The sequence below is a fragment of the Dermacentor variabilis genome, chromosome 6 (genome assembly GCF_050947875.1).
Source record: "Dermacentor variabilis isolate Ectoservices chromosome 6, ASM5094787v1, whole genome shotgun sequence".
Classification (NCBI taxonomy): domain Eukaryota; kingdom Metazoa; phylum Arthropoda; class Arachnida; order Ixodida; family Ixodidae; genus Dermacentor; species Dermacentor variabilis.
In genome coordinates, this window is record NC_134573.1 from 183,863,933 (window position 1) to 183,885,177 (window position 21,245).

The following is a 21,245-nucleotide window of genomic DNA, read 5'->3' on the forward strand; positions in this document are numbered from 1 at the left end:
CGCGGGCTGTTGCCTCTTGGCAAAGTGAGGCGCATTCCCTTGTAAATATACTTGTATATAGCTTTTTGTCTGCGTCTTCCTACGTAACAATATTATATACAACACCTTATATCAACCAATAAACTTTCAGTTGGAAGTAAGTGCTTGTCCACGTTTTTTCCTGTCCCCTCTTCCTCTTCAGGCTGTACGTACCACACATCTATCACAGCCCGTTTCCAACTAAAAGCAAACACGGCGTGTTACTTCGGCTGAGGCGCAGCAGATAGGGCATTAGCTCAATTGCGATGTTTCACAGCGAAGGTGTATATAGCTAGCCGAGTCGTCCGTCCATCCGTCTGTCAGGCTGTACGCCGAGAACTCCTCCTGCGCAACCCCATGCGAATGCACGAAAAAAAAAGCGAAAGAGAGGCGCCTGATTGGCTGCGCCAGCAGTGACGTCGTTGCTCTCCGTCGCAGCTGAACGGGTGCGCAGCAGTTTCTCTACGGCGCCGAAATAGGTAGGCCACGCGTCATATGTACTCCTTAAGAGCAGGCAGCTTTTCATCAGCAACGCCGCGAGGAGAACCGGGAACAAGCTCGTCTACGTCGTCCCGATGCTGCAGCCTGAGCACTAGAACAGGCCCGTGCAGCCGTGCTCAAGGAGCAACTGCGTACCAAGGATTCGGCAGCCTACCAAGCCGCCGTATAATGAACCATCGGGATTAATCCAGTGATAAACACCGGGGCCGCACGTTTCAGCTTCGCTGGTTAACCATCTGTACGGAGTGCTTGGGCGGTACTTTTTCTCTTTACTTCCTTCATTTAGTTCTAGCTAACTCAGAAGGAGCCTGCTTGAGGACGCTGCTTTATGGTGCAGGTGCGAGCGCAGTCACGTGGTACTCGCCGTATTTTGCAGGGTTGATTTACTCGTATCAGCCGGGAAAAATTAGTACGTCGCTGAAATACCGCAGTTAGATGTCCCTTGGCTGTGCTTACAAATGCCTCATTGACAATTTCATTATTATGATAGTACGTCTCGAGTTAGATAATTATTTACACTTACCTCATTAAATCACAATGATGAAAAAAATACTCACAGCTACTCCACTGTACTAGAAACAATATGCACTAGGTATTCTTCGTGTAACCCATTTTCTTTAACCTTGGTGCATGATCGTTAATCGGGACACCCATTATATATTTATCACCTCTGCATGCAAGTGGCGATGTTTCCATTCCTAATAAGCGCTGTAAATTAACAGAATGTTATTTTAATGCGTCGTTAGCTTTGCTTACTGGAAAGCGATACTGAGACACATATAATTCGCGTGAATTTCACCCGCCGTTGATAAAAGACTCCGCCGAAGGAGTCACTAAAGTCTACAGGTATTTTCCAGGGTAAAAAAAACACGCAAATTTTCTGAAGCGAGGTGAACATGCAGCGACATATTCATTCTCTAGGCATAAACTATCCTCCATACCTTCAGAAATAATTGTTAATTGGCTATCTCCTTCTCATTAAATATATATTAAACTTTATCTTGTTTGTATATTTGAATAAATTGTGTATGTGCATGGCGTTTAAAGTGGAAAGTTAAAACGTCGTTGAAGTGAGAAAATTCGGATGAGGCAGCCGCCACTGGTACTTCTAATGTGCTTCTTCTCCTATTGTCACGATTTGCAGAAATAAAACGAAGTATGAATTAAAATTCACGCACGTCTGCGCGAGCAATGATTCGGTAAGCTATTAGCCACAATAAAATTTTAAGTGAAATGGTCGAGGCTAGTCAAAAGAAATCTAAAATGATGTGGGTGACAAAACTCTGGTCATATGACACGTTAGGTGGGAGTAGGGGATCGACGTTGTCATCGCCATAGTGAATGGTACTCAGCCCCCCCCCCCCCACCCCGCAAAACTCCGGAGAGGGCTCAAGCCCCGGAGCCCCCCCCCCCCCCCCTTAGTGGGAATCTATGATTTGTTTTGTCTTTCAAGTGTTCTCTATTAGTTCCTAAAATCAAAGTCGCGGAACTGCGCTGCCGAAGCAAAACGGTCTTGAAAGCTCTACTGATTGTCAATATCTTCTCGCAACTATTACTTTGGATACGCGAAAGCGTAGGCGTGTGAAACATTGATGTAAATTTAGTGCGCACTCGTGGTCGCAAGTTAACGAATTAGGACTGTTTGTGGTCCGTGAGCCTTGTAAAATCAGTTTATTGTCTTTTGGCTATTCCTCAACATTTTCATTCTTGTGGCCATATTTTGTATCGATCAACGTCATATCACATTTTTTTAAACATCATGCCTCGCATCTAGCCGATCTTCGCATAGTTGCGACCGAGCCAACTAAATAAGGTTCGAAGAGAATGGAGCATGGTCAGTCAGGTCGTAAGGAAGTACGGTTCCAGACAGTGGCATAAATGTTGATCGACTTTAAAAAGACAGAACTAGCAGTGTACTTCTCATGTTTGCTCTTTACAAAGTAGTTTTCCTGCTATTTCTTAAATGATATAAGTAGATGCAGGGAAAACAGGGGGAAGGCAGGAGATGAAAATTCAATACGATGAGCAAAACGAGAACACAGTGCAAGCGGGAGCCACCGTTTCAGCAAGTGAACTTGTCTTTTTCATGGCTTGAAAAATGCTTGGAAAAGACAAGTCCACTTCGCGAAACGTTGGCTTCCGTTGTCACCTTGTTCTCGTCTTGCTCATCATAAGTAGATGCAGAATTTCCTGGCTCTCTACCATCAGGGAATTTATGCTCACTAATGAACTTAAACCTCAGCGATCAGATAAGGCAACGAAATAGGTAATATAACGCGTTTGCTTTGCTATGTTTGGCTTGGAATTGGGCACTGTGACCCAGGTGGTTGGTGGTGCCCTGGCGGTTATGTACTGTTTAATGACAGAAACTGGTCGAATATTGACGATAGTTCTAGGCAATGAAATAAAAACGAAAGAGTGTAATCGTCTGACTGCATATAGCACTGCGTATCACCCGCAAACCAATTGATTAACTGAACGTCTGAACAGAACGCTGGCTGATATGCTCTCCACGTACATCGACGTAGAGCACAAGACGTGAGATGAGATTTTATCCTAAGTAACCTTCGCGTATAACACTGCTGTACAGGAGACTACACAGTCAGTGGCGTAGCTAGGTCGTCTGGCACCCGGGGCCCATAGGTCTTCTGTCTACCCCCGCCCCCCCCGGCTGTAGTTGAGGAAGGCGAGGATATCGACAATTTCCGGGTTTCAGCAACCAGTACAGCCGCCTCGGATACCGCGCACGTCCCCCGGGTCCCCCTATTCTTCGCTTTCTTTCCCAGAGCTCACCAATGCGGCAGGTATTGTCGCCTCGCTGGCGTAGTATGAGGGATCACGCGGCGTGCTCCTCATAGGTTTTGCTGTCAGCGCTCACTGAAAAAACCACGCGGGAGCTCTCCCGGACATTTCTGTAAGTACTTTCGAAACTAAAGAAGGTTTTTACTGTCTAAATTATAGTCTTGGGCAAACTGAAAGCACAGAATCGTTTACAGACGCGATCTCTTTACCGAATACGTACAGTGAACGCCACTGTGCGCGGTCGCCGCGCTGGAGTCTCCCGAACCGGCTTCTTGCGTGAAAGGTAGGCAAACGCTGAGAGTAAACTATGTGAAATATGTTGTTAGAGTGGGCTGTCTGTATAACCAAATGGGGCATAACAGAATGAAGCCTCAATGCAGCGATCGCACAGCTTCGCAGCGACCGACTGCGCGTCTGCATGCTTGTCCGCGCACTCTTTCGCTTTCGCCGCGTGCGCGTTTTCGCACCGTGCCATGAGATTTAGGCCGCAGAATATGAGCATTTCACAGTATGCGAGCAACCATTGTTGCGTGGGCGCTATCAGAGTTGTTCAAAAATAATTTCATTTTAGAGACTTCGACGCCTACGGGGACTGTGAAGTGCCGACGCGACGATTCAATCTTTCTTTCTTCTAAATTCTTGGACGTTTCAATATTATTTCTCGAGTTGCGTCGCACTATATGTTTATCGGTTTTCTCAGCGTGCGATTTCCCGCTGCTACTTTCTTTGTAATCCAGTGCATTATTTCATAACACAAACATGACCATATGCCATGCTTTTTTTTTAATGTGCTTCTTACCGCTCCCTTTCCACTCCAGTGAACTTGCCAGTATCTATAGCATCGACAAGTTCATAGACCAAACCGTCATGACATTAGTCGGGCAGCGGACTCGGGCGAGAGTCTCAGTGGGCGTTCTTCGAACATCGCAGACCCGGCGCTGTAGCAGAAATCTTCCTCGCGTCTGTGCTTGCTGCATACCCGAGTTGTAGCCGATGACTGTTTGCCGGTTTTATGTTTCGCGAGCCAAGCTTCACGCAGCTTCTTGTCCTGCGGCTACGTATGAATAAGGCTGACACCGGGCTCCGTTGCGTACGTCCTGCATTGCGGCACCGAGCAGTAGCCTACCATGTTGCGCGCCTGCAAAGGCAGCCACTACGTATTGTAGTGCTTTCAATCGTGTTAAAGGAGACACTCGAACCGGGAAAAGCTCGCCACTAAATGAGGACCGCAGCGTACGAGGGAACTTGAACTCTCATCTCCAGCTCGCTTCGGCGCTCCCGAAGCAGCCGACGCGGCCGCTATGTCCACGTGATCCATCCTAGCACGTCACGCCGACGGTGGCGCCAGCTTTTCCCATGGTGGAGCTCGAGGCCAATACGCGCTGTTTTTTCTGCGCCAAATAACACAGGGTGCTGCACTGATAACTTGTGATAAGCGCATGTGCACATCTTCTGTCAGACTGTAAGGCTTGGCAACCAATACAAATGCGGCATCGTGGCAAATACGGCTGACCTCACAAGTGAAAAAAAAATTTTTTTATAAAGTTTTAATTACCAATTTTAGCGGCAACATTGCATTTGCAAAATTGAAGGCCGACATTCATATCTTGCCCAACAACTTCACAAAAATCGTCGTGGATACTACTGCCCGCAGTATTTTGGTTGTGGGCAGCCCTAAACGAAAATGAAATTGTGTCTCAGTGACGCTGATCTCCCCACCAAATTAGAAAAACGGAAAATGCCACCTGCCTCCCTGCTGCACGGGCGCCAATGCTATGACGATTACGAGTTCTCTTCATTCTAATCAATAAAGCCTTGTTTTTATTTGCTGCTATACGGTCAAACGTGATTATTCGAGCTGCGGTACCACCAAAAGATTGGGAACAGAATAGAGCACGCTTCGCGTCGATTCTTGGCGTCACCATAAAAAAAAAAACAAGACCGCGATGAAGCCCGTGCCAGCGAAACCTGTTGGTCTGCACTCGCAATGGAGAGGGTTGAGGGATCAACGTCACTGGTCCACTATTTCATATTTCTTTCGCTACTGCCATACTGGGCGCCGCCCGCCGTGCCAAAGTACCGTAGGTTGTAGCACCCAAAACGATTTTGTTTAAGAAGTTTTTGTTCAGTTAATAATATTACTTTGAGTCCTCAATTCTTGGAATTGAAGTGCTTCCTCTGTAAGTACTAATTAAGGAATTATTAAGAATATGGTTATTACTTATCTGCCATATTTTTCACGCTACCGAGTTCCTAGCAATCACAAAGACACGTAACTTCATAGAATATCGGGAAGTATACTTACAAAATTCATGTTTTTTTTTGTAAAATTCTGTGCAGCTGACACAGACACTGTACTTGTGACATGAAGTCACACAATAATAACAGTTTTCTGAAACTTTCGAGGTTAGGAAGGAAAGCGTGAAACATACCGCCATGTTTCGCAGCGGCTTCTCGGAGCGAGCGGGAGAGGGGAAGTAAAAGCGAGCTGAACATCGCAACACCCGCGACTATATGTAGCCTGTCGAGTCATACGCCGCCAAACTCTTCGGCCGCACCTAGTCTGAAGACGATCCAGAGAATTCGATTCGCGACTTTTGACGGCCGCACTTATGCAACGTCGCTCTCAACTAACGCTTCGCCGTAAACGCGAGCGCCGGGTGCGCTGGTTGAACGCCCTCTTTCTGCTGTCTTTGTTCGTCTTCGCTGCGCGTTCTGAAGGAAAGAGGGACTCAAGAGCCTCAATGCCTTACTACGCCTCACTGCATGTTTAGCGACTCCTGCTCCCAGCATCAACACACCGTACGAGCGCACGCCACATGAAACGTTCCGCTAAGGCGAGTAGATGAGCGACCATTTCGCGAAATAAATTTTTAACGCGACAGCGTTAAGGAGCTCGTGTCGCAGAAAAGCCGGTGTCGTCGGTGTTGGTGTCGGTGTCGGCGTCCGCGGCGTTGGCCGTGAGCGATAAATCACGGCAGGCACTTCATAAATAAAAAGCAACTTCCCAGATGGGCTGGGTGGGAATCGAACCAGGGTCTCCGGAGTGTAAGACGGAGACGTTACCACTGAACCACGAGTTCGATGCTTCAAAGCGGTACAAAAGCGCCTCTAGTGAACGCGGTGTTGCCTTAGAAACGAGCTGTTTCTAAGGCTCAGGCGTCCGTCGCTTGCTCAGGCGCACACTTCGTTGTCGCGCCGAACGGAGTCCACTCGGAGCTACCATCGTGTGAGGACGTGAGGTTTGAAGCTCCTGCGTCAGCAGCAGACGCTACAGCGTCTCACGCGCTCTTCCTCGCCCTATTCCGAGCACGACAACGGACGCTTCCTGCGACCTTCCACGGCGACGTCAAGATCACCACCGATGCAGCAGGGACGCTCGCGGCGTCTCTGAGCCGTAGTGCTCGAGCTAAGCCTCAGCGTGGTCTGGATCGGCGTCCAGGGACAGCCGACCTTGTCCAACACCGCGAAAACCCGTTGACCACGATCATGGATGTGGAAGCTACCAACAGCGACGATCCAGCAACAGAAGGATATCCAGAAGACCCGGCGGATGGATCATGGCTCACTGCTCGCGGCCGGCGGAGACGCCGCGCCGACGCTAAGTCTGACCCAGCAGCCCGCCGTCAAGAGACGCTGCATTCGAATCAAACTGTACCACGACGACCCCAGAGGCCCCCACCTCTGCCCATTGACGATTTTAAAGTCATCCTGCGCCCGAGAAACGGTCTCACATTCGGTGAGTGGCCTCGCCACACTCTGACTCGCGCCGTCGGCATCGAGGCGCGCCTCAAGGAACAAGAGGTCGACGAACTTCATCTACGTGTTCAACGTGCCCAAAACATCGCCCTCATCAGCACGCCAAGTGAAAGACTAGCGACCAGCCTTAACAAGATGACATCGCTTGCACTTGGCCCGCATCGCTACCCCATCTCGACATACATCGTCTCCCCCGATAATTCCTGCGAAGGAGTCATCACGGGTCCCGACACAGGGACTACATCAACCGAACTTTTAGACCACCTGTTGGCACCTGGGGCGGAAATCCTCCATGCTCGCATGATGGGGCGAACAACCACGGCCATCATAACATTTGCTGGCCTCAAGGTACCGCGCTACGTTAGGCATTATGGGGCCGAGTACCGATGCTACATACACACCCCGAGGGCCCAGGTGTGCAGCGTATGCCTCACAGTGGGCCACCGTGCGGACGTCTGCCCCACGCCAAGCATCAAGCGCTGCATCACATGTGGGACTGAAAACCCATCCACCACCGAACCTCACCAGTGCCAGCCCCGGTGCCTGACGTGCAAAGGGGATCATCCGACAACCGATCCCAGCTGTCCGGGCCGGGCACGAAAGCCACCCAACAAGCAACGAGTGCGCCAGGAACTCGAGAAACAAAAACGGCAACAGCATCGTCCTCTGGCCCAATCTAGAGAGCGACGAAGTCGATCGCGGTCCCGTTCCCGATCTCGGTCCCGATCCCGGTCACGATCTCGGAGCCGAGGCCCCTGCGAGTGTTCTAAGAACCGCGAGCGGGTACCGCCATCATCTTCATCATCATGCTCATCACCACCGTCGTCACCACCACCAGTGGCACCACCACCGGCCAAGAAGAAGCCGCCACCACTACCGCAACAGCTACCATTAGCAGCGCCCGAAGGGCCAGCCGGACCTAAAGGGGTAAGTTGGGCGGAGGGCCCGCCACCTTCACTGCGCAAATCTCCCTTACACTCATCCGAACCTCAGTCCCTACCACAAACCCAATCCCAATCCCAGGCGCCTTGCGCGAAGATCCCTCCCCAGTCTACAACTGCATTGTGCCGCGACCTCCAGCAAGAGCTTCGACGAGAATTGCACCAAGCTATACAAGAGATGCGAGAAAGAATTCTCACGGAGGTTAAGGAAATGATCCGAGCCGCCTTTGTAGACTTCCAAACCACCGTGCTGAAACCAATGCTACATGAAATTACTAACGAACTCAAGCAGAGCGTGAGAGAGCTCACGACACAACCCCTTCCCCCTAAATCATCATCCTCCTCATCCTCACTAGTCGCAAGCGCTACACCAACCTCAGCGCCGTCACTAACGACAAGCGAGCGCGCTCACCCGTACGTTCGCCCAGCCCAGCTACAGAATGATGGCTCCTGCAATGCAAATGCAAAATAGAACGGCGGGACTGACGATGTGGCAATGGAATTGCAGGGGGTACCGATCTAAACGGGGCTCACTGCAACAGTACGTTGCCGCATCGTCAGAACCGCCGGACATCATACTTCTCCAAGAGCCGGGCGCCACCCTTGTAACTATCAGTGGCTACGAGGCCATTAGGGGCTCGGACGAGGCGAAACTGTGCGCGCTTGTGTCCAAGAAACTCACCTATACCCATGCTACTCTCACGTCAGATATCCCTCATCAAATCATTGAGGTTGTCCCCGCGGACACGAGACAAAATAGCCTGTACATCTTAAATGTATACAGTGCACCTAGGGCTCGGTGGGACAATTTCCAGTATCTACTCTTGGAACTCATCAAGTTGGGCCCGGTGTCCGTAGTGTGCGGTGACTTCAATGCCGAACACGTGGCCTGGGGCTATCGCAGTAACACACCAAAGGGCACCCGGCTTTGGGACCTCACACATAATCACCGATTCACCCTCATAACAGATCATACCCAGCCTAGTCGCCAGGGAACTAGCGTCGAGAGAGACACTTGCCCGGATCTCACTTTCACGAGGGGGGTCCAGGGTGAGTGGCTGAACACTGGCGAGACGCTGGGTAGCGATCACCACATTCTCATCATCCGCATCAATCACACAAGTTACAAACGCCCTGAAAAGAAAATTTGCATTACGAATTGGACCAAACTTCGCGAAATCCGTAAGTATCGAGCCACAGGAGATGAAAGCCCCAAAAATTATGCCAGATGGCTCAGTGATTTACGCAGTGATCTAAACAAAACGACTAGCTGCATAACCACGACGACAGAGACCCCCGAGGTTGACCCGCATCTCCTACATTTGTGGGACGCACGCCGAGGTCTCACGAAGCGATGGAAGCGCCAAAAGTTCAATCGAAAATTGCGCTACAGAATATCCCAAATTACGAGAGCAGCCCAGGAATACGCAGACCACCTAACTAGTGCTAACTGGCAAACGTTTTGTGATAAGCTAAGTGGTACGCTGGGCACCGCGAGAACGTGGGCAATCCTTCGGTCGCTAATAAATCCGAGAAACACGAAATCCCATAAAAACCGGCAGCTTCAAATTTTCCTCCACCAGTACGGAGGAGACGGAGACCAGCTCCTGAAGGACCTTGAACAAAGGTATCTCTCCCATAACTCTAAGCCAAGCTATCCGGACTATCCGTATAGAGAAGAAAGTGACCCGCTAGGCACTGACATAACTGTCCAAGAAATCAAAGCCGCACTCGCAGACATTCATAGGAACACCGCACCAGGAGAGGACGGGATACGTTACACTCTACTGCGAAATCTCCCGGACGAGGACCTGGAAACGCTCTGTGCTATGTACAATCAGCACTGGCACGCCGGAACTCTTCCTCTAGAATGGCGACGTGCCGAGATCACTTTCATGCTCAAGCCCGGAAAACCCCTGTCGATCCAAAGTTTGCGGCCGATTTCCCTCACATCGTGCATCGGAAAGCTGCTCGAGTATGTAATCCTAAAACAGCTTCAACCTTTCTTGGAGATGCAAAATTTCTTCTCCCACACACAGTTTGGATTTCGCCCCCATTTGTCCGCTCACGATGTTCTTCTTCAGATAAAAGAGGATCTCGTTGACCCCCCCCCCATCAGGGCTCAGACGAGAGCTCTTTTGGCGCTTGATGTCAAAGGAGCTTTCGATAACGTTTCCCATGGTCTCATCCTTGAGAACCTGGCCCACTCCCACTGTGGCTCCCGTATGTACAATTACGTGCGAGCCTTTCTCAAGGACCGTGTAGCCACAGTGGGAATGGGCCCATATCGGTCAACAGACATTAAAGTTACCGGAGCGGGGACACCTCAGGGGTCGGTGCTCTCGCCGACGCTATTCAACATAGCTATGGCGAGACTACCCCAGTTACTGGAGAAGGTTGAGGGGCTATACCACGCGATATATGCTGACGATTTGACTCTCTGGACGTGCACCGGCTCGGACGGAGACATTCAGGACCGCCTACAGACGGCGGTGGATATAGTGCTGGCGTACCTCGCGACTGGAGACCTCGAATGTGCGCCAAATAAATCAGAACTATTACTGATCCGACCCCGAAGCACCTATGAAGCGCCAATTCCAGTGATTGAAGTGAAAATACAAGGCATACCAATTCCCACTGCACAAAGGGTCCGAATCCTTGGTTATCACCTACAATCCAATGCCAAAGCTCACTTCACGGTAGATCTCCTTGGTAGACAGTGCGAGCAAATCATCGGTATGATGAGACGTGTTAGTAACCGCCGCTCAGGACTCAAGGAAGCCGATATGCTGCGGTTGGTCAAGGCATGCATTATCAGCCGGTTAACCTATCACCTCCCATACCACAACCTGACGCTCTCCCAGACCAACCGTACAAACACAATTATTAGAAGAGCCGTTAAACAAGCACTCGGAATTCCTGTATATGCTTCCACGGAACGACTACTTGCTCTCGGGGTACACAATACCATCAAGGAACACATCGAAGCACACAGAATGGCACAACTCGAGCGATTGAGACTGACCCCTACAGGCAGGCATTTTCTCTCAAGGCTGGCCTACCCTCAGCATTCACCCTCTACGCGAGAGCATGTCCCAGTCCCATCAAACATCCGAACCTTACTCACCATAGCGCCCATACCGCGCAATATGCATCCAGAGCATCATAATGGTCGCCGGGACGCACGTGTTAGATACCTTCGGAAACTGCTCAACGCCCAGACGGAGGGCACCGTCTATTATACCGACGCTGCCCACTATGCTCTTGCGACCAGAAACAAAGAAAGACAAGTGTCGGTGGTGGCGGACGATCAGGGGAATATCGTCACCTCGTGTAGCGTCCAAACCGAGGCTACGCTCACAGGGGAGACGTTGGCCATAGCACTCGCCTTCAACCACATCGTTGGTCACATGAAAAGATCACCAAAACACGACCACATCATCATTACAGACTCACAAGACGCATGTCGAGCCTACCTCAGGGGTCATATACCCCAGGAAGCCAATCGCGCTCTCACCAGCACACGTAAGCTCCCCGCCATTCCAGATCCCTCAATACCACGCGTCAGGCTGATTTGGACACCTGCTCATGCCTCACTGTCGGGCAATGACCGCGCTCATGCGGCTGCCCGAGAGCTAACCTGCGGGCACCTGGCAGTGAGGCGAGCAACCCATATCAAGCCTCCCAGAATTTGCCCAACACATACCGGGACACTCTAGACTTTTACAAACTAGGGCGCTTGCAATATCACCCTCCTCCCAAATCCTTCTCCCGGAATGAAGCCGTATCCCTGAGACGGCTTCAAACCAACTCATATCCGAACCTCCTCCTTCTCAACAAGCTCTCCCCAACCTTATATCCCACCACCTGCCCAGGGTGCGGTGCACCACCGACGACGTTCCACGTCACGATAGAGTGCCAGAAACCACCTAAGGATATCCCACTTCTACAATCCCCCCAACCAACATATGCGCAGTGGGAGGCGATCCTCCGTCGCTCCGAGCCTCAGGTCTGGCTGGCCCTGATACGACGAGCACGAGCGGTAGCGACAGCCATTGGGGCCCTGGACTGAGGGCCCCAACCACATAAATCATTCCACTTTATAATAAAGTTTCTTCTCTCTCTCTCTCGCGCCGAACGCTGCGTTGCTCGACGCTCACCGCGTCCGATGCGGGGCGCATAGTCGCTGCGCCGTAGCCCATTGTCTTACACCCCTTGGCGGGTCGACGGGAACGCTGTCGCGTTCCACTCTTGAAGGCGAAGCTTAAGCGTCCTCCAATTTTTAGCCCGCACATTCGTGCAATTATTTAGTGGGGTGTTTATAGAGCTGCAGCCGACAATTCTGCAGCGCAACGCATCGGGTACATGAGCTCGGGCTTCTGGAGCATTCTTTGCCATTTGCGGCCAGTCAAGCCAGCGGAAAGAGGGGTGTCTTCAGGCGTATGACACCCCCCCCTCCTCTGACCTCTTGCACCCGGGGCCCACGGCCCCCCGGCCCCCCCTGTTGCTACGCCACTGTACACAGTTTACGCCGTTCGAATTTGTATACGGGCGCCACATCACGTCAACACTTGACGCCATGCTACCTCTGGTTGATAATAGCCCGCCCAGCGAACACGCGGAAGAATTCGTACAAAGAGCCGAAGAAGCACGCCAGCTAGCTCGGCATCGTATCCGGAGCCAACAGCATACCGACACCCTTCGCTACAACCAGGGTCCCGACGCGACGTCCATTACTATACCGGCGCCTTCGTGTGGGTATGGACGCCCATCCATCACCGTGGACTCTCGGAAAAGTTGCTCCACCGGTATTTTGGTCCCTACAAGGTTACACGCCGCCTCAGTGACGTGACCTACGAAGTCGTCCCTTGCAGTTCTGACCCCGGTTCGCTCCGTCGTCGTCCTCGCGCGGTAGTTGTTCATGTAGTGCGCATGAAACCCTACTATGCGCGTACGTGAACGCCGAGATGCACCTAAGGAGCTCCATTTCTTGTCGCCGAAAGAACTTTTTACCCGACCGAGACGGTCGCTTTTCGCAAAGGGGGGGGGAGGGGTCAATTGACACTATGATGTGGGGCTCCCGCACCGCGGGACGACGCGCGCAAAGGTCGGCGCCATGAAAGGCGATGAAGCGCGTGAGCTGCACGTTCTTCTCCTGGCCCGCTATTAAACAGAAGCGTCTTTTTTAAGACTCCGTCTTCAATCTACGTTACAATATAAGGGCTCCAATATTGAGATTATTAATTGTATGTGTTTTCATTTTTTTGTCGTATTTATCCGTGAGTGTAGTTGGTACCTTTGGGGCAGTACCGAACCGACAGAAATAGCGCACACAATTATTCAGTGTGGCAAGTGGTAAATAGCCCGAAAATGTAACATGTAGTGTAAAAAAGACAAAAAATTAAAACCTGTGTGAGTTGTCTGTTTTAATAATAGCCAAGAATTTGACTGGCACTACCTGTTCGTTGAGGGACTTCAAACTATAGGCTTAAATTGAAAGCATCTGGTGCCTTTGGGGCCAGTGACTCTCCATCTATTCTTTTGACTGTCACAGTTGACGCAATCACAAGTGTGATGCTTGAGTACAACATCGGATCGATACATTTGACAATGATGAGACACTTTCTGCGCGCCTGGATGCGGGATTCACCAAAAATGCCGGCGCGGTGTCAATTAACGATGACTTACCATTGCCGGATAGAACGACTGCAAGAGCGAGAAGCCTGCAGCTATCCAGAATTCACTGTGAACAAGAGGCAGGATCCACAGGAACTTCGTCACCTGCCTTCCCCACTTGGTGTTCCCTTCTTCGGCGGTTTTTTGCGGCAGTACATCTGCCGTTTTACCAAGTGACACGCTCCCATGTCGGCTCTGGTCGCCACAGTAGTCGTCGACAAAATCGGGATGCTTTTTCGTTGCCCCGTAGTTGGGCTCTTGTCCAGCTTCCCTGTCCAAGAGCACCGAAGACTTCATGCTTCACTGAAAGCTGGCGACGGAGGCTGGCTACCACGCCAACTGCGTCAGCCGTTGTTCTCGCCTGCCAGCCTGCGTCGAAACCGTGTCACACATGTGATTTGCGCTCTGCCGACGCACGCACGCCGACGCACGCCTGTTTGATGCCACATCCAATTAGCTTGGATGTGGCATCACGCCAAGGCCAGCCTTACTTTTATGTATGGTAAATCGACCTTTTTCTGTAGAGATATACATACTGTAACGTAAACATCTACTATACTTGAACATTTCATACTGCTATCTGATGGTTTTAATTCGTAGCAACAAGGGAAATGCCACAAAACAAGTAATGCACAAAACAAGTACAATGTTCATGAAATGTTTGAGCATTTAGGATATAAAGAGACTGACTGCTGTGACAACTTAAACATTTGGGACAGTGCCAGCGCATGAATCAGGTATAAACACGCACGCACACAAGAGGACATAGAACAATCCTGCGTTTTTACTGCAGCTTTGTTTTCTACGTGTTTTGTACTTTAAAAGCTCTGATATGAAACATGCTACTGCTTTAGAATGTTGAAGATTTTAACCAAACTCATGGTAGAGGCGTTCACAATTTATTGAAATCTATAAAAGTAGAAGGAATCTCTGTAAAGGGAAAAAATCCCATACCCATGAATTTTGGGCGTGGCCTCCGCGGCCATCTGTCGAGCTTCACCGCAGTACACCAGCGTAACTCACTGGGCAGTATTAAAAAAATATTTCAAAAAGGCCAGCCAACTTTTTACAACTTTCAGCTGGCAACATTCAGAGGCTACGCCCTTTTAATAACATGCGTATTTACGGCACTTATCCGTAACTTTCAAAACATTACTAGTGTTGTAATGCCGATCAGTTCCTTTGTACAAATTATTATGAATGAAAAATAAACTGAATTGAATTGAAAGAAGAATTTGCGTAGCAAAGGGCGGACGCTCTCGGCGTTCGTAATTAAAACTTGTTGATTGAAATTGGTGACCTTCGCAAATACATATATATATATATATATATATATATATATATATATATATATATATATATATATATATATATATATATATATTAAAATGCCGCTCATTGAGGTGCGTTGGCGCACTATATTGAAGTTCGGCAGATAGCCGAAGGGCCAATTTCCAAAATTCGTGGGCACGGGTACCTTTAACTGATCGAAAAGATTCTAAAGATGGTATTCACCGAGTCGTTCACCTGAAGAAACAGATTGGAGGGGGTTGCTAACCAGAACGTTCCCAAACGCAGCACACTTAAAGAGAGTAAATTCCAGACAATACCTAGAAGCGAGCTGCAAGCTTTCCAAGCACGAACACGCTGAGATGGCACACATATTATGGAAATGCACAGAGATCGGAGCAATATACATAGAGGACAACATAGAACCGGACCTTCTAGAGGAGCGATGGCTAAGCGCATTGACTAGCTCGGATCTACTCGACCAACTATGGGCAATGCAGCGGGCCCGGGCAGCGGTGGAAAGGCTAAGCCTCAGCGCACATAATGTCCGTCTGGGCTGAGCCCGGGCTGGTAACATCTTGGGTGCTTTCCTCAATAAAGAGTTTTCACCCCGGGAGCTTTGCACATTTCATGTTCTAGTTCTATCTTTGTTACGGTAATGCTTATGCAGTTTAGAATATTAGCTCAGTTTTCCTGGATAAGCGAATATTGAATAAAATATGTACGCCCTACAGCACCTGTGTTGGGGCCCAGAAGGCGGCCTTCAGAACCTGTGTAAGCATAAACTACACTAGGTACAAGATCTTAGCGCGAGTTGTCGACGTGCTCAAATATCGAATAAAATATCCCTGATTTGAAACAGGGAGTCAAGACCAATATGTACTGTGCACTACACAGTTCTACACAGTTTTGCTCACAGTTCTACAGAAGGTATTTGAAATAGTTAAGGAGTAAGCACACAGTCAAGTCAGAAACCATGCTTCGCCCAAGCTTCAAGTGGGTGCCACTTACCCCGCACTTGTGCGTATCTGTGAACCTGTAAAAGATCCTCTTGAGCTTTATGCGTATTTTGTTTATTATACCCCAATAACACGGCGCACCTTCTATCACGGTAGCACTCGACCAGGATTGAATTTCTTAGTCGTCATTGGCTCCTTTGCACGAGATCCGGATAGGTGCGAATCACATTCAAGGAATACGATGCCGAAGGGCCTGATCGCAATCGAAAGTGCCACGTATGACTACGGTGTTACATATGGTGCCCAATAACACATTACATATAGCCTATGGCTAAAGGTAGAATGAGAGCATACAGAGATTACATAAAAGATTACACCCAGCTTAACTTTTAAAACGCCTTATAGCTGCCATTTTATGAACGCACTATGGCACAACAACTAAGGAGAACAAGGACATCTCTCTTTCCGATATGGGGTAGCATGTACGCAAACCTCTCCATCACTCAGTATTGGTGGACTCTTTATGCGTTCTTTCTCTAGAAGCGGCCCACGCACCAGGTTCGTCATACAATGAAACGCACCTGCCAGTTCCGCTGCGGTTTGCAGAGCACGGTGGGGGGGGGGGGGGGCGGACCTGACCTGTGACGGAAACGGTTTTGTGGAAAACACGTTCTCGCAGCTGGGCTTTCGAGTCCGCTTCAGGCCGCCAGCAGGCCTGCAGGCCGTCCGCTTCAGGCCGCAGTTGCCCATCTGCTTTGGTCTCAGTGGGGCTGGCAGTATCGCCAATAAATAAATAAACGCCCCATTGCCGGCGGCGCAGCGACGCAACTCACGGTCACGCCGTTCCTATTTGTGGACGCCTCGGCCCTGTTTGCGAATTCAGCCGATGCGAAACCTGCGTCGGGTTTCGTATCTTGACCTGTTCACTGAGGTGTCGCTACGTCATCTAACGGTCGCCCGCTTCCTCAATGCTTAAAAGTGCGTCGGTTGCTGCACGTACAGCATGTGTCAAAAGTGCTTATGTAGGGCGCTTATGGGACCTGGTTGTTGCAGGGAATGGGGAAAAGTCTACTGTCACTCACCCTGCTACAAGGGAGCCCGAGAGCACTTGTTCGTATCGAGAGAGTTGTAGCGCAGGAAGTGTCTGCGATATATAAATGTCGCTGAACTCTTGTACTAGACTTTTTATATTTAAATGTACACTAAAGACAAACACTAATTCAGTTTGGACTGATGAAGTATATATATTTCTCATCGCGCGAAGGTGTTAATCAAAATAAGAGAAAACAAAGGATGTTTTTCTTTTAATTTCGCCCCAATAATCCAAGCGCCCGTAGATTGATATGACGCAATGAATTTCAAATTATTTTCTCGTATTTGGGAGGGTGTCGTGCAGTAATCGTTTTCGTAGTTATGTCAAAGGCAGAAGCCAAGCCGAAAATATTCTAGTGATGAAAAGGAGAGCAGTTTTTTTTTTCACGCATAAAATAGGAGAAAACTACAAATAACAAAACATCTGTGATAGAGCGAAGCAGAAAGCTTTCGGTTGCAATATGCAGGAAGTCGTTCGAGACATCAGGGGCTACACATTGTAGAGGGACACGACACCCTCCTGCGCAATCTTGGCAAACTTCGTCAGATATATTCATTCAAGAAAGAAAGAAAAAATACGTTAAGTTCTATTATTAAATTAAGCTTCTGCTGTGCTAAACAAATTTCTTTTAGCGCTAAAGGATGCTTGACAAGCAGGAAAAGATGCAATAATGAACAACGAACGGTGACGCTGACTTGAAGATCCCGAGCCAGCCCACCATAAAGTCATATACTTTGAAGGCGTCTGTTCAGGCCTCGTTAATCTTTTAACCGGAAAACTTGGGAGAGAGCGCAATCAGGTGCATGTCCGCGGTTTCTCTTCTTTCTTGTTTTCTTATGCTTTACATGCACAGCATAGAAGAGAGAGAGAGAGAGAACTTATATTTGTAATAAGGTGGGGTGACTTTCTCGTAGGGTGGAGCCCTCAGCTCAGGGCCCCATTGGCTCGCGCAACTCCGCGTGTCCGCTGGATCAGCCGTCCCTGCTCTTGCGGGCATAAGCTGGTCAGTGCAGTCTTCCAGGAGGAAGGTGAAGGTGAAGGAATAGGGAAGCAACCCGGAGGGTGTGGACACTCCCAAGTGCAGTGATATACTGTCGGCTTTGCTCCAAATTAGGGACAGTAAGTGTAGTTCAGTGTAGTTTAGTGGTTCTGTCGATGCGTCGTCTGTGTTGGACAGCTCTTCCAATAGCGTCCGGTTAGCGAGCTCTGGGCTACCGCATTAGCGCGTTCATTACCATGGAGAGAGGCTTGTCCAGCTGTCCAGACGATACGCACCCTGTATAACGCTGTGGAGTGTAATGATGTAAGGATGCGGTGTGTGTAGGGTGCCACCCTCCCTTGTGCCAAAGTCCTGCAGGCGGTCTGTGAATCGGTGACCACTGTGATGGGTCCATCCAGTGCCGATATGGTTGAAGCGTATACGATGGCTAGGGCGATAGCAAACCGGTAAATATTCACCACATTGGCTTCTAAAGGAGCCAAAGGTTGATCTTAGCAAGCTTTTCAAATGTTTACTGCGCCACAATATCCAAAATACGTGATAATGCATGGAAATTTATGGAGTCATGCCAACATAAGGGCGCTTAGGTATTGGCGCGAAATTAAAATAATATAGAAGTTCAGCCTTCATTCTTTCTTATCTTGATCAACACTCTAGCGCGATAACTGATATAGAATTTTCGCTACACTTTATCTGTTCAAACTGAGTTTGTGCTTTTTTATTGTATATTTAAATACCCAAAGTGGTAGTAGAGTGGTTCAGCGACATCTATAGCATAACTACATGAAATGGATATGTTCCCATCGCCTGGGCCATGCGATGTACTGGTCTTAAATGAATAACGGCTCGAAGACTAAAATTCCAATGTCTTGGAATAGATTCAATGTCCTGGAATCTATTTACAACGAAGCTTTGTATGAGTGCCTAAAGGGTCGAAACAGAGGTGCACGCAAGCATGCATGCACGCACAATTGCGAGCGCACACAAATTAATCACTACTGGCGAGTACGACGGCCGCTTTCATGGTTTCAAAGGCAGCATGCGCATACGTACGTAGCGCAGTTTGAATTCATTTTGTCGGCAAGAAGCGTTTACGTCCTCATCATCGTGCAGCCGTGGGTGCGCTAAGGCGAGCTTTCTGGTTCTTTCTCAAATGCGTAAGCATCTCTATGCCTACCCAATCAGGAAACCCCTCCGTCCGTCGCGTAAGGTGATTGCTTTCAACATAGGGTCCGCAGCAGCGAGAGAGTTCACCTTCATGCTGCTTCTCCCTTCAACGCGAACTAAGCGGCAAGAACACAGCGCACATGAAGCTATCAACACTCGGCGCGCTGTATCCCCGTCGCACGTCGCTTTCAAGATCAGGCCTGCCCGTCTCGCTGCAACGCGAAATAAGCGGCGAGAACGCAAGCTTGTGCGGCCGCGCCCTACGCAGCCGCCGCCACATTACGGTTGTTCACGGTTGATAATGGTTCGACGCGGATGGATAACGCGCTAAAGAGCGATAACCACTTATAATGATCGGAACGTCATCAGTGCATCTGGTGCCAACACCTGCAGTAGTTTGCTTGCATCATCAGTTCACCTTGCGCCACCGTCTGCGGCCGTTCGTGTCGCGGCAGCGCTATCATTTATGCTGGTCGGATCAGGTTTTATAACGTTGATAATGACACCAGGCTGCATGGAGATGAGCAAGTGGCACAATTCTTACGCAGATTTAGACAACTCCCAGAGCAGTTTCTGCGGGCACTTTGTCTCTTTCCCCGCGCTACCGGTGCCGCTGCTGCCGCGGATGCGCGGAGTCCAGAGCCATCTGGTGGTGATGCAAGGAACCCAGCGGCGGCGATGCGCGCCTTCTCCGCTGTGATTGATTGGCCTGCTCGGCAACAGAACAACCACGCAGCTCCCATGGTTGCGAAAACCCGGTAATCTACGCAAAGAAAAGTTTAGCTTTCAGAACGGGTAACGGATTCTCGCTCTGGCTCTTGAAAGAGCTACGAATCAGATGGAAGAGAAACTACGATAGAAATTTGAACGCTGGGTATTCGAGCTAGTTAACGTGTCAAGTTTGGGTTTAAGCTGAATACATTCAGGTGTATTAACGATAAGTATACGAGTACCTGCGGAGTGAAAGCACGCGAGTATTGAACCTGAATATGTTAAAATTGGCCAATAAAGATTCACAAAGGAATAAGTAAGCATATAAATTGTTTTGGTGATCAGAGTTCGAATCTTTAAGGGCCATAAAAACAATGTCCCTTCTTTCTTCTCTTCTTTGTTTGTGCACAGTTGCGCCTCACTGAATGGTTTCGCGTTAAACAGGAAAGCAGAGCTACTTAGAGCTTGGAACTATGCAACAATAACTTACAATCTCTTCAAGCCATAATTTGCAGCAATATCTTGCATGGATAGCGGGGTTTACAAACAACGTGTTCTGTGTGACATATTGCTTCACCGGCCACAGCTCCAGCAATGTGGCATAAAGAATACGCAAAAAAAAAGACTGTTTGCATGTTATCTACATGAAAATGGCAGAGCAGGCAGGTCCTTAACGTGGACGTTTTCAGCACTAAGCACGTGCTCTTTTTTCTCAATGTGGTATACAGCGTTGTAACAATATTTTCGGACTTGTAGTTGTGTGTTGCCGAATGCCTCATATATTTGTTTACGTCACTAAACAAGACGCGAGCAAGAAAACGAGGTGTTAAGGCCGTGTTCACAGCCACCTGTTAACATAAGGTGCAGGATACGATAATTACCCATGTTATAAATAAAATTTTAACTCCCACACCCTTTGGCGACAAAAACTGAACTAAGAGAAATTTGCTGCACTAAACTTCATATTAGTTCCGGCGATAATATTACGGACTTCATGATACCCATCACACGGCTATATCAATAGACTTATTCTTTCAGGCGTGAAAGCAGCACCATGTACGAAGGCTTGCACATGACTGAGCACTACAATGTTGAGCCCTACCGGCTTTTAACAACGTGTTTCCTGAAAGCTAACTGCTTGCAGCTAGCTAGTGTACGGTACGTCCCTCCCTACCGTACACATAAGTCCGCAAGTACATTCGCTCCTGCATTGAGTGTTCACGCAGGGGAACACCTTGTCACACGCTTGGCCAATTACAACCTTTGCCGTGTACAGCTCGCTCGTTTGATAGAATTGGCATGAAACTGTACGGGCCCCTTCCTTCCAC

General features: G+C 49.2%; 1 protein-coding gene across 1 annotated transcript in view; it reads right to left on the reverse strand.

Moving 5' to 3' along the window:
* The window catches only part of LOC142584461 (MFS-type transporter SLC18B1-like), a 137,046-nt gene that overhangs the window by 68,372 nt on the left and 47,429 nt on the right, over positions 1-21,245 (reverse strand). The window contains exon 2 of the mRNA XM_075694606.1: positions 13,710-14,066. Coding sequence (XP_075550721.1) covers positions 13,710-13,994 — 285 coding nt within the window. The 5' untranslated portion in view covers positions 13,995-14,066. The remainder of the gene's footprint in view (positions 1-13,709; positions 14,067-21,245) is intronic.